General features: G+C 41.4%; 1 protein-coding gene across 6 annotated transcripts in view; it reads left to right on the forward strand.

The window, feature by feature from the left end:
* Positions 1-13,005, forward strand: part of cdin1 (CDAN1 interacting nuclease 1) — a 58,695-nt gene that overhangs the window by 12,399 nt on the left and 33,291 nt on the right. For 2 of the 6 annotated variants that reach the window (XM_037072604.1, XM_037072605.1), the window contains 3 exons: positions 366-430; positions 1,273-1,333; positions 5,241-5,313. In XM_037072604.1, the coding sequence (XP_036928499.1) occupies positions 366-430; positions 1,273-1,333; positions 5,241-5,313 (199 nt within the window). The remainder of the gene's footprint in view (positions 1-365; positions 431-1,272; positions 1,334-5,240; positions 5,314-13,005) is intronic. The other 4 variants (XM_037072608.1, XM_037072606.1, XM_037072607.1 and 1 more) reach the window with 4 other exon arrangements.

The raw sequence follows: 13,005 nt of genomic DNA on the forward strand, positions 1-13,005 counted from the left end.
TCTACGTCACTGCATGACAAGCAGCAAACAAGAGGGTCCTTGTTCCTTGAGCAGATAGGACCACCTCATGATGGTGTTCTCTGTCCTGATTGGATAAAGTGGGCAGGGATACCAAAAAATGTATTTTCTCTTTTACCGTTCGAGCGATGGTAGAGGAGACATAGGTTACTGACTGGTTACTGGTTAGTCACTCTGTAACACTGATAACCGTTGAAAGCTATTTAACACTTATTTTACTAAAAATCTATCAGTAACAGCAGCTTTAAGTAACAAGGTATTTTAATTGTCAATGCACAACACAGGTTTGCATAATTAAGTGAAATTTGGTAGACCCCCTAATTACATCTGTGTTCTCTTTGTGACAGAAACGAACCAAAAGAACAATCTCCAGACACCATGCACCAGATGTTATTGAAAGCCACTACCAAAGGTGCTGTATTAGTTTGTATCACTTTATTGCTCTTCCCTCTTCTGTCGAGCACTCTGTGTTTATCTTCCTCTCATCTCTATCGCTGCTTTTTCCTTCAGCCTCCCACTCTATGTGTGCACCCTTTGTCTTCCCCGTTCTGAGAAAGGGACTTTGGCAAGTCCCTTCCTCGGTCGGAGAGTAGGTGGGCCACCATGACAGATATAATCTCCTCCAAACAAATCACCACCCTCAGGATTCATTCCAGACCTCCACTTGCACCTGCTAAGTTAAGACTCTGTTCTCCATGTCAAATTGAAAGCAGAAAAAAAATAAATAAATTACCAGCGATTGGACATTTGCCTTACACGGGCTTATGATTGGATGATTATCTGTAATTCAATGAATAAGGATAAATTAGGGAAAAAAAAGAAAAAGAAAAACAGGCTGTAGGGGGGAAAGCCTCTTTGCATATTGCAATTAGCCTTTATCTAGCTTATTAGGCCATTGTTCTGGGGAAAACAAGGCTGGATAATGCACTTCTAATCAACTTAGAACAACAAACCTCAGAGATGATCTGGGTAAGATCTGAGGGGAGCTGCAGTTTTAGCTGGCGAGGGAAAAAAGGCTTTTTGGGCGGCAGGGGTTAACTAACTATCATATGCTTGTCTGGCTTCAAGGAAATTTGAAGCCCTTCAAGCAGTGCTGTTTTAACCGCACTGAGCCTGCCATATGCCACCTAGGGCAAAGTCATCAGGGACATTAGCATGTCTTGGCTAGCCCAGTCTAGTCCCCTCTACCCCTTCTGTCTACCTTTGTGGGTCATGTTTTTTTTTCTGCTGTTCTTCTTCTTTGTTATAATAAAGGTACCTGAGTAAAGCTGAGGCACAGCCCACTGCTCCTGTTCTGCTGGAGTTGGCCAATGAGGTAATGACTCAACCTTTAAGGTTTTTCCTTCTCTCTCTCTGTCTCTCTCTGTCTCTCTCTCTCTCTCTGTCTGTCTGTCTGTCTGTCTCTCTCTCTCTCTCTCTCTCTCTCTCTCTGTCTGTCTGTCTGTCTGTCTGTCTCTCTCTCTCTCTCTCTCTCTCTCTCTCTGTCTCTCTCTGTCTCTCTCTCTCTCTCTTTCTCTTTTTTTGTCTTTGAAGAAGAAAACTCCTCCACTGATGCCTACTTTTTAGTCAGGCAGAAATTGGCTGCAGTTTTGTCTGTTAGTCATTATCAAAATTGGTAAAATGGTCCATTATCAATTATTTAATGTAATTAGCTCTCGCCTCCATTAAGCAGATGTGAAAATACTTTTTTGTGTTTGATTGTATAATTTTCCAAATTGCACTTCAAGTGGAGTTGCGGCAAACTGCGGACAGGTGAGGGCAGGGTCATTGGTTGATTCTTCTCTTCATCACGTCGTCTTGTTTACTTTGGTAGGTCAGTGTAGGATTCGTCCTCTGGTTGATGTAGCGAGCGGTATTCATACATATAATTATTAAGATAGGGCTGAATGATATGCCAAAAATCATATGCAATTATTCAGACAGATGTTGTGTTACTGTGATTATGAATTATGATTTTAAACACTTTATTTGTAGTGGTTTTTCATATTCAATGAGAAGGTGATTGGATAAATAAGAGTATAGCCCCTACCAGAATGACGACAACGACAAAACAAACAAGAAACACATGGTGCAAACTGCATCTGGCCAACCTTCAGTATTTTACAGATTTCACTGCACGTTGAGAAAGAGGTACAGGGCAGTTGTTTGAAGAGGAGACAGTTCTGCTGGTCCTTGATGTGCTGTAACACACGGTTTCATATTCTGAGACACCTCTGAGGGTTGCCAGATAGTTTGTTTCTCAGTCTCTCAACCTGCAAAATGTCCATCAGTTCCTTCAACCAGGTCTCAAACCATTATGATTGTAATGGAAATGGTAATATTTGCATTACATTTGAACGGGAAATAATTTTAAAATGATGATGTGATTTTTTTGCTGGGGTTTGTACCAAACAAGCATGTTCCTTTACCTTTTGAAGATATCGTTTGTAGGCTGTAGAACCACGGTGGTTTGTATCTAATGGTTTGTTGTAACACATTTTACTTTCAACAGTGCAGCTTCATATTGTGATTTTGAGGATATTCCAATTGATTTTCACATGAATGTGAACTTCAATCCAAGTTATTCAGGTGGAGAACATTTATGATTTCTTCAAATAGCCTCATGCCCTAAGCACCTAAATTATTCACATGATCAAGTTTGTGAATTTCACATTAGTGAAAATGAATCTACTCAGTGGCCACTAGTGTTTCTTACATTTTGCACCTATTCATTAGACTATCATTTCTTTTAGGGTAGTACCAAATAGTTAACCAACAGTTACTACTCAGTGAGCAAAATGGAGTAAAGGCAGCTAATGTAGTAACAAAATGGTACTATATTGTTTTTATTTCTTATTTGTTTATCTTTTGTCATTTGAATACATTGTTTGTCTTGTGGTTTCCTCTTATTTCTATTGTTGAAATAGGCTGCATAACCTTTTAAAATATTTAAATGCACATTTAAATTTTTATTGGTGCTTACACCGGGCAACGAGATTTGAGGGTTTCTTAATCTAAAATCAGAGTAGTTCATACGCATCAGTGGCAGCTCAAAGCTAACTGCCATTATTCATTCTCCATTTAATTGACACATGATTTTTTTTTCCTCCAAAGGATTAAATTCAGCTCAGAGATAACTGTCTATGAACCATTTAACTGTCATTTTAATATGCTACTTAACATTTAAACCAAGCACTCATGGTCTCCCAGACCGCTAATTGATGTAGTTTCATCCCTTTATGAGACAATATATCTCCAACAGAGGGAAATGATTAACAATGATGAAAACTATTCATGGATTTCTTTTTTTTTTTTTTGCCCCCAGTATTCTTCTATGAATGAAGGGTCTAAACTCCACATTTGCTGTTTTTTGCATGCTTTATGTGGAGCTTTATGTAAAGGTTACTTAAACAGTCGGGGTTTAGAGCAGGTGCAGTTATGCAGTACTGTTTGTGACACCCATTAGCTTTGGCGGCTGATAAAACCAGAGTTTTACTGAACAATAATTGTATTTCTTCGGGATTTCAAGGCTGTGTGACTCTTAGTCACATGTTAAACTCATGAAGTGCTGCGATCTGACTTGAGAACGGAGATGGACTCATGATTAATATGAAAATTAGGGAGATGCAAGTACCTGAACTAATCAGGTGGTCCTTATTCAGACTGGGCCAGCGTTGGTAATGTTGCCATTTTTCATGTGTCAGCCCTGATGCAGGTTACCAGGAATCTGAAGCGCTCTCGTTATCTGAAGGTGTGAATGGAGGAAAGGATTGAGAACAGAGGAGACAGGGAGAGGAAATGAGGAGGGGTAGGGGGAGAGGAAAGAGAGCCCCCATAGCTGCAAGCTACAAATGCTAAGAAACAGCTCACAGAAGTCTTAATGAAGATATAAACTCTGCTCTCACCCTTTAATTATTATAGACACGTTTGGCCTTTTTTTTTTTTTTCTTTTTTTACACGCTGCCTTCTTAGTGCAATATTATGGAGATGTTAACAAATACTACTGCGGGTAAAAAGACATTGTTTAGAGAGAAGCCGCTCTGCTCCAAGGGTTTCTAGGAAGCATCAGAGAGAAGATGAAACCCACCACTCTCACTATAGGCTGAGGGCAAATTCACTTTTTGGTACCCAATTATGCTAACAAGAGAAAAAATTATCCTCCGCTGCGAGAACGTTGTGTTTCATAACGAGCTGGCTAGGAATGGCAGTCTTCAAGCAATGTTTTAATTCCCTCCCTACTGAAGAGGCTGTGAAATGTTCTGTTGTAAATGACTTCATGTGTCTTCTTATTTGCGGCGTCTGCATTGTTTAAAAGGCAAACATAAAACTTTTGAAAATACATTTGCTACATTGCTTCAGAACATTTGAGACTTTTTGTGGTTGATACCTTTTTAATTGAGAATAACTCTTGTTGTTTTCTTATTGCATACCATTTGAAAACTTTTTATTGTGATTTTGTTTAGAATGAGTGGAGAAGCATTGTGCTGATAACGATATGGCGAGACAGACACCTTCAGTATCAGTCATTAGTGCTCCCTTACCTGTCAGGGCTTCTCCCTGCCCTCGAAACAAAAACATTGCACACCTCTCAAGGTGTCTTTTGTGTTCAAAGAGTGCTGCAGCCATAGGTTCTCTCCTTCCTATTAAGGACTGCATTCCCACAGTCCCTCCGGTGTGTCCTGTTGGTTTGTGCAGTTTTGCCTTGGTGATCATCCTATGATTAAAGCCTTCCATTGTCTCTAGCCTGTGCGATGCTTTCTCATACGAGATGAGAGACTACGGTTGTCCGCTTGACAGAGGCGAAGGCAATTCAGCCGGGTAGCCTGGCTGCGTAATAGGCGATCCCTTGTTCCTGTGGGAAAGGTTACTGCAAAGCAAGGCTTTCAAAGACCAATTTGCACAGGGAGTGTCGAAAGTTAGGTCAAGGTTTGGAAACGCAATAATATCATTTAGAGCCATTACAATCATTATTATCTATGTGACATCAGCTGAAAGGTAGGTTGACCGTGCAATTTCAGTGCTGTAATTCTTTGGTTCTTTGAAATATGTTCGCACTTCCAGCTGGATATGCGAGATTTAGTCTGACGGTTTGTAAATGGAGTAATTCTCCAGAGACGAATAACAGCTCCACTATACCTACGTTTTGAAGTAGTATTAACTTGCCGGTGACGCCATAGTCTGTTTTTTTTTCTTTTTTTATTATTAAGGCGAATTCTATTTTGTGTTGTCCAATCTATGTAAAGGTGGATCTGTCTCCTGCATTGATGGCTCGTATCATCCTGGATAGGTACCTCCAGGACCTGGAGGGGGGAATGCGTGAGTAACACTTTTTTCCATTCCCCACTCTTTCCTTTCTATCATCCCTCCCATCAGTCTTAATTGTAGCACTTTGTCTTCTGAATCTCCTTCTGTTTGAGTCCCGATTCCAGCCCTCACCGCTGTATTTTCAGCCTGTCCAAGCCTAATGAGAGACAGACCACATTTAGTAGAAGCCGCATCCCAGCGCACATGACTGGCAATTAAGCACTGGGAGGACCACCCACCTCTCAACTGCAGCGTGGATCAATGCTAGCTCACCTCATCAGTGTTATTTATAACACCCCTGATTTCTTTCCTCACCTTCCTTCATCCCCCAATGCATCCATCTACCCCCTACCTTTTTTCTTCCTCCCTCATCCTCATTTCTTAATCCCTACTGGGGTCCTGTGAGGAAAAGCTTGGCAGGAAAAAGCAAACCATTCCTAGGTAACGCTGATGGACACGCTGCGGGAGAACCAAATTCCAGACTCAAATATTTTTGTTGAACATGTCAAAGAGATTGTCCAGAAATGGTGTGAATAATTGTCCACGCACATTCTGGTTAGTGTCATTTCTTTTTTCCCCCTCTCTGGACCCTTCTTATGTCATCCCCTGTAATATCTTTCTGGCCCAAATACTGGCATCGATTGCAGTTCTACCTTTATACATGTGTCATTTGTTAACTCAGACAAAAAAAAAAAACGTCCTTCTCTCCTTTTTTTTTTACCCCCTCACTCGGCAACTCCTGATATCGCATGCACACACGGGTCCATATCATTTCAACAGGCCGATCTTGAGGATTGTGTGCGTGTCTGTGCAGTAGTCAGTGCTCGGAGAGTGAATCGCATGATGTCAAAAAGACGTGCTTCCAATTTAATCAAGAAAGAGATTAAAGTGGATGTGTGTTATTTTCAACTTCGCCACAGCGCAGCCATTTGTCAAAGTCAAAGATGTGATTGCTTTGGACCCACCGTTATCCACTGCCTGTCAAAATACTAGTCTGAGCAGCTTGTAGAACAGAGCATTCATCCAGGAGAAGCACTCCGTCTCGGATAATAGCACGCTGCATCCCTCCATCTCCATACAGTGGAAACATGCTTTATTATTGCTCAGAATAGATCTGAAGCGGATGAAACTTCCTGGATGATGGTTGTTTAATTTCAAAACAGTGATGTAAGCGTGCCGTGTTTCAGTGTTCGCAGGCTAGTGACTAATGTCGTGGTTCCTCTTGTAGGGAGTGATTTCACAGAAGCTAGATGGCTTCTACCCGATAATCATAGATCCAAATCAGCCCGACTCAAGACTTCACGCTGTGACGAGACGCTATGATTTAGATCAGATTAAACACATTTTGTAATTTCCTTCCACTAGGGGTCTCTCAGTCAAAACAAAAGATGTTAGTAGGGCAAGATCATGGAGTTGTTGTCTCCAGTGTTGAACTACCACTATTTCCGATGGAAATCGATCTCTGTGACTGAAGAAGGGATAGCAAACAGCAAAACGGACAGAAATTTAGCTAACACGATGACAACACTTATAGCAGCTTCAAGGCAGAAATGTTTAATATCTCCGTTGAAATGATTTGAATGTGATCTGCGACAGTCACACTCATATTATGATGTCATTAGGCCTGTCGCAATAATTCCATTACCGACTTCTACATATCTAGTCAACATACTGAGCCATGGAAGTTGGATTGGCCCTACTTTGCCTATTAATGAAAGACACCCCTTCGCCAAACGTTAAATATTAGCTGAAGTCCAATTTGTGTTAACGGTGCCAGAGAATCCATTTGATATTTATTGTTTTGGTTGTGTGGTTCTATATTTTTCTATGTTTTAATTCCATTTATCGTTAAGAATTAGAAAATGTTAATTGCTCTTTGAAAGGGCGTACTTGCATTAGTATGCTATTATCATTATGTCATTGTTAAAGAATGGTCTTAAAATGACAGTAATGTTGTTTATCAAGACTATTTGTGGGTCAATGTATCATCCAATAAAATAATTTATTGTGACAGGCCTAGATGGCATTATATTGTACCTTTGCCAGCTGTAAAGTCACTTGCTTCGGGGGTGACTTCTGTTTTGACAGAGTCCTCCCCGCAGTGTCCTCGTGACCCTTGTGGCCTCCGCAAATGAATTGCTGCCCACATGGACTGCGCGGTCAAATCCTCCAATCTCCCTGTGTGTATATTAGACTCCAGTAATGTGCTGCCATTATGAAACAATGCAAGGATAATTGTCTTTGCTGGCAATTAGCTAACAGGTTGGTTCACTGCTATTGTCAGGCATATCCGTCATGGCCCCCTGCAGCACCAGATTGTGCTCTGGTGTGCATGTGTGTGCGTGTTTGTGTGTTTTTTTGTTGGACTCCAGAGGGAGGGCGGGCGGGCGGGTGGGCAGGCGCGCTGCAAAGATCAATAGACTTCTATATAAGGGACATTACCCCCAACTGGGTGAGTGGCTTGCCTTTGCCTAGCACCATCGTTTTTTTATTCCCTTTCTCCTTCCCTTTGCATTTAAGAGACACAGGAATGGGGCCTTTGGGACTGTGGAATATATGTACAATCACTATTGCTGGATCAATACAGAGTTTTAAATTGTTTTCTGTCCCTTCCTTGTTTTGTTTTGCTCGCTTGTTGTTGTGCCCCCCCCCCAACACTCCCCCACCCACTCCCTCCCTCCCTCCCCCCATCCCTCCTCTCCCCTCCCATCCCCTTCCCTCCTTCCTTCCTTCCCACTAGCTGCACACAGCATCTCAACATGACGACACCACCAACAAACTGCCCCCCTTCTCTCCTTGCAGCAAAAGTATTGGAGAGAGCATCAGTCAAGCAGAATGAAAGACTATCTGGTGGCGCTTGTAAATAAATCAATACATTCAAAGCAGTTTTATCACGTATTGAATATGATATCAACATCCATAATGCTCCTTGTCTCATGAAAACGGACCGGGCAGTAGAGGAGGAAAGGTCACATGTGCACTTTTACACTGTTTATATCCACTATTTTAAGGTCACTAGAAGCTGAATTTGATATGATTTGTTTGGAAAAATACATAATTTTGAACCAGTTGAGACAGTTTCAGTGTTGTTATGGACTAATGTGGAGTTGTCCTAAATATGAGATATGAATGTGACATATAGGTACTCTTTGTAGATATTGACTTGGATCGCAATAATAAAAAAAAAAAAACTAAGACTGCAAAACATTTATTTCATCAGTTAAATCTGAGTGATGTCATAAAATTGCTTATTTTTATTGGTTTTGGATTTCTGATAAAACATTTAGCATGTTATATATTTTCTCTTTTATTTACTATTACATTTAATCACTACTGTTTTATAATATATAGATATAGTGACAATAAAATAAAATTGAATTTAATAATGAATTAAAAATGTTTTTCTTACAGCCAAAAAACTAAAGTGATTTCTTTTAAAACATCTGAAAAAAGTTGTAAAATGCTCACATTTGAACGACTTGAGCAAGCTAATGTGTGGTGTTTTACTGATGATCCAAACAACTTACTTTAAATTGATTTTTGAAAAAAATTATGTCTGGAATCAAGTTAATGATGTAAATGATGTGTTACCTGTACTGCAACAAAAACTCTGTTTCAATGTTCTCGCTGGCAGGGACAGATGGAGCTTTTGCAGATAACTGATTAGTTTTTAACTATTAAATTAGTCAGCAAATTGTCTGAAAATCAATCTTTTTAATGTTTGTTTTTTTTAATATATATAAAACATTCTCTGATTCCGGCTTTTTAAAAGTGAATGATTTCTGTTTTCTTTGCTCCTCTATGACAGTAAACCAAAAATCTCCTGGACAAAAGACACCAATTTAGGATGTTGTCATGGGCTTTAGGAAACATTCAATAACACTGTTCCCCAAATCTAGTTATTTTACACCCCAAACAACAAATCGGTCAATCAAGAATATAACCAACAGTTTAATCGAAAATGAAAATAATTGTTAATTGCAGCCATTGGGACACATATCATAAACTGGATTAAACCTGGACATATGTACATGAAATGTGTCTCAGGCCACTTTTACGTTCTGTAAATGACATAGCTGCATTGTAAACAGCTGTGTTGTCACTCCAGCTTTATGTCTGTAGGTGCTACCTCTTAGGAGTCCCCAGCAGGCACATTGGGGGAGCTCCAGTTCTTTCTTTCCCCACTCCTGCTATCTCTTCATCTTTCTTCCTATTCCTCCTTTGACAGGGGTTGATGGGCCTCTAGATTTAGACATACTTTTTTGAGGAGGCAATTTTGCTAGCTATTTGACCTTTTCCATTTTCCCAAGGCCCAGCTCCAGATTAGATTGCTGCTCCATGTTTTGTAACTATGTGATTCGACCGCCTTTAAGATTTATTGTCACATTCCTTTACAGAAGCCTTGTACGCGAGGTTATAAACGTCTCGCGTTTGATGTTAACACTACGAGAATGTTACCCGTCGACTGTGATCCTTTGGTTCCTTGACAGAATTCATAATGGCTTCAGTGTTTTTGCAGATCAGATGTGTTGATAACTGAATATTGTGTTATGTTCTATCAGGCAAAATCTCAACTTCCACCGGTATTGTTACGGTTCCTCCTCTCTTGTCTTCAAGTGCTCCTCTTTTCTCTCTCTCTCTCTCTCTCTCTCTCACCCTCTCCGCCGTGGTGGAGCTGGTGTGTATATGCAGCCTTTTTTTTTTTCATATAATGAGAGCAAGGGCACTTCATTAGCAAGAAGGAGGGGAGTAAGGAGGCAAAGGCAGGATGAGTGTTTCCCCGTGCGTGTGTGTGTCTGTGTGTATATGCATGCGAGGGGTGGGTGCAAGGGAGGTAAGCAGCAGCGTGGCACTTCACTTGACAAGTATACTAATTACTCCTTTTCAGCAGAGAAGCTCCAGTCAGCCTCTGCCACAGTCTAATGGCCTGACCTAGGAAGCCTCTCTCCATAGCAAGAGCCTCCCCAGATCTACTATTACTACCGCTACACACACACCCACACACACACACACAGAAATGTAGAGTCTCATCTCACCGCTATCAGGGAGAATCAGGTGGAAGCGGATCAGTTCTGCCCCAGTAACCTCTTCAGGGACCGGGCTCCTCCTGCACAGGAGATACCAACCTCGTATCATCAACTAGCACCTACACACCACCATAGATAGCTTAGAAAGAAAAAAAAAAAAAAAAAAAAAACACGGACACATTTTTTTTTTCCCCCTCTCTCTTTCTTTCTCTCATGCTCTCTCTCTCTTTCCCATCTTCTGTTTTTTTTTTTTTTTTTTTTTTTTCAATACGGGAGGATAAATTTAAAAGGAGTAAATTGGAAAATCAAATGAGGGCTTTAGGCAGCCGCAGAGATTTGCAGAGCTGTCGGCCAGCGTCGCGGAGCCTCATCCATCATGTCCCACAAGTAGTCAATTCCTCTAGTATCTGTAAATGTTTTCAGATATTAGCCAATTTATATGCTCCGAGATTCATCATGGAAAATCAGCTTTAGCGGCGCACATTATCAGGACCTGTCTCTCCCTTGCTCCATGAAGTTTGATGAACGAGTGCCCCTCCACAGCTCAATGGCTGGTGCACGGGGAGTATTGAGGGAGGGGAGGGAGGGGGGGGCGTGGGCATATAGAGGAAATGTGTAAGCAGCCCCCACCGCCGCCACCATCCGTGGAGGGAAAAAAAAAAAGTGGGTTTTTTAATTAATAAACAAACTTGCAGAGGAGCTCATCAGTGTCAGGGGCAATAACAATCGTCATCCGTTATTGTTTATTACGGTCCTCCCTCAACAAATGTTGCGATCTAATGAGGTTTCCAAACATTTTTTCGTGTTTGAGATAATGACTTTTTTCACCCTAGTGGAGAAAGGAAGAGTACTTACAAATGACACAAGTAAGCAGCGAGAAATCAAGCCAAGGTTATGTCGCTCCTACTCTCGCCTTTTATATAGTTTATTTTGTTTTTTTTAGCTGCATATGAAAACAGGCTTGTGATTTGTTTACACTGGCTGTTTTCTTTAGCAAATCCCAATGGAGGCGTAGCGTCTCACATCTATTATTCTCCTCTTCTCTGTTCTTTCTGTTCAGATGTTGACGGTGTGATACGGTGCCTTAGTCAGAATTTATACCAACATAGGACAATTACAGTAAATTTGGCGACTGTTTACAAGGTGCAAAGTCGCGCTGCAGGGCTTTGTTCTCTGTGTCTGGTGTTCTTCAGATTATGCTTTTTATTTTCCTGCACATGTTTTATGTGTGCATCTGCGTGCGCCTTGAGTGTGTGTATTTAAAGAGCACCGCGCGCGCGTGTGTGTGCATGGCAGAGAGAGGAGCTCAGGGTGTCATAGAGGAGTGCTGCCGTGCAAGGCGGGGGCGTCTTTAATAAATGTATGCTGATGTTGGAGGCTGCAACGATGCGAGGGATGCAAGGGCCCTGTTGTTATTTACTGCTGTGTTTGTGCACAGCAGCGGATCCTGGGCCTGCAAATGGCATTACAGCCCGTGATGAATGAGCATTAGGGTAAACTCATTTTAAAAGCATCCTGATTTATTAGCGGCCCGGCCTTCCATTTTCATCAGGTCAATGCTTGGCTGAAATTCCACAATGTCAGCGCCAAGGTCACCTCTTTATGGCTATTTTTAACCTCATCGCTCAAAAAGAGCAGAAGAAAAAGGAATCCTATGCCTTGTAATGGCCAGCTACCAAAAATATCACAGAGGAGAAGGGGAGAGGGAGAGGGAGAAGCCCAAGTCCTGGCAGTGTGTGTTTCTGTGTTACGTGAGAGACCAAAATGTGGTGGTGGTCAACCTCCAATTATGAGCGCTAGTAAGACAAGAGCTTTAATGGCTACCGTTTGCCTTCGGGGAGGTTTATTACACACTACTGTTTTGCAGAAGCAGCGTCAAATCTATAAAACGACCATTAGGAAGAGGGAAAAAATCAATCAAAATGCCATTAAAGTGGAATAAGTTGCCAATATTGCTGATGTGGTTGCGGGTCCTTTGATTTTCCTTCAGATTATTAGGCACAGTCGAGTAGTGACTTTGTTAAGGGAAACCAGTGTTGTTGGGGAGTAATATGTCTCCTGGCTTCATAAAGTTTGCTGCCTCATATTTCCCGCTTTATTGATTATCCATTATCATTTGTCATGAGGTGTCCTAACTCAAGGGGAAAATATAACCCTCTTTCTTCACCGCCGCCCGCGCTGCACAGGAGCATGGTATGGATCTGCGTGCGAGGGTACCAATCTCCGAGAAAAATGAGTAAAGAAATAAAGCACGGCCGTGTGCCTCGCAGCTCTAAAGAGGGAGTGCAGGGTTATGGGGTGGGCTGGGAGAGTACAGTGGCAGGGGGAGACTGGAACAGAGAAAGGAGGTAGGGAGGGGAAAAGAAAAAAAAGAGAGATGGCAGAGAGGGATGGAGACAAAGAAGGAGAAACAGAAAGAGAGGAGGGAGCGTTGAATGGGTTTTGTTCCTCTTCACCCTCCCGCCTCTTTCATTTCATCATAAGGTAGATGAGGGATGTTTGTCCTCTGTGATAGTTTTCTCAGGGAGTCGTACATATGAAAGAAACGCAAAGAGGAAGACAGGACAGGGAAAAAAGGCTTTAAAATGTTCTTTTTTAATGAAATACATTTAACAGATGCTTAATGATCTAATCAATGTTTGTAAATGTGCACCCAAGTCACTCTTTTTGTTATAGC

This window comes from Acanthopagrus latus, chromosome 16 (genome assembly GCF_904848185.1).
Source record: "Acanthopagrus latus isolate v.2019 chromosome 16, fAcaLat1.1, whole genome shotgun sequence".
Classification (NCBI taxonomy): domain Eukaryota; kingdom Metazoa; phylum Chordata; class Actinopteri; order Spariformes; family Sparidae; genus Acanthopagrus; species Acanthopagrus latus.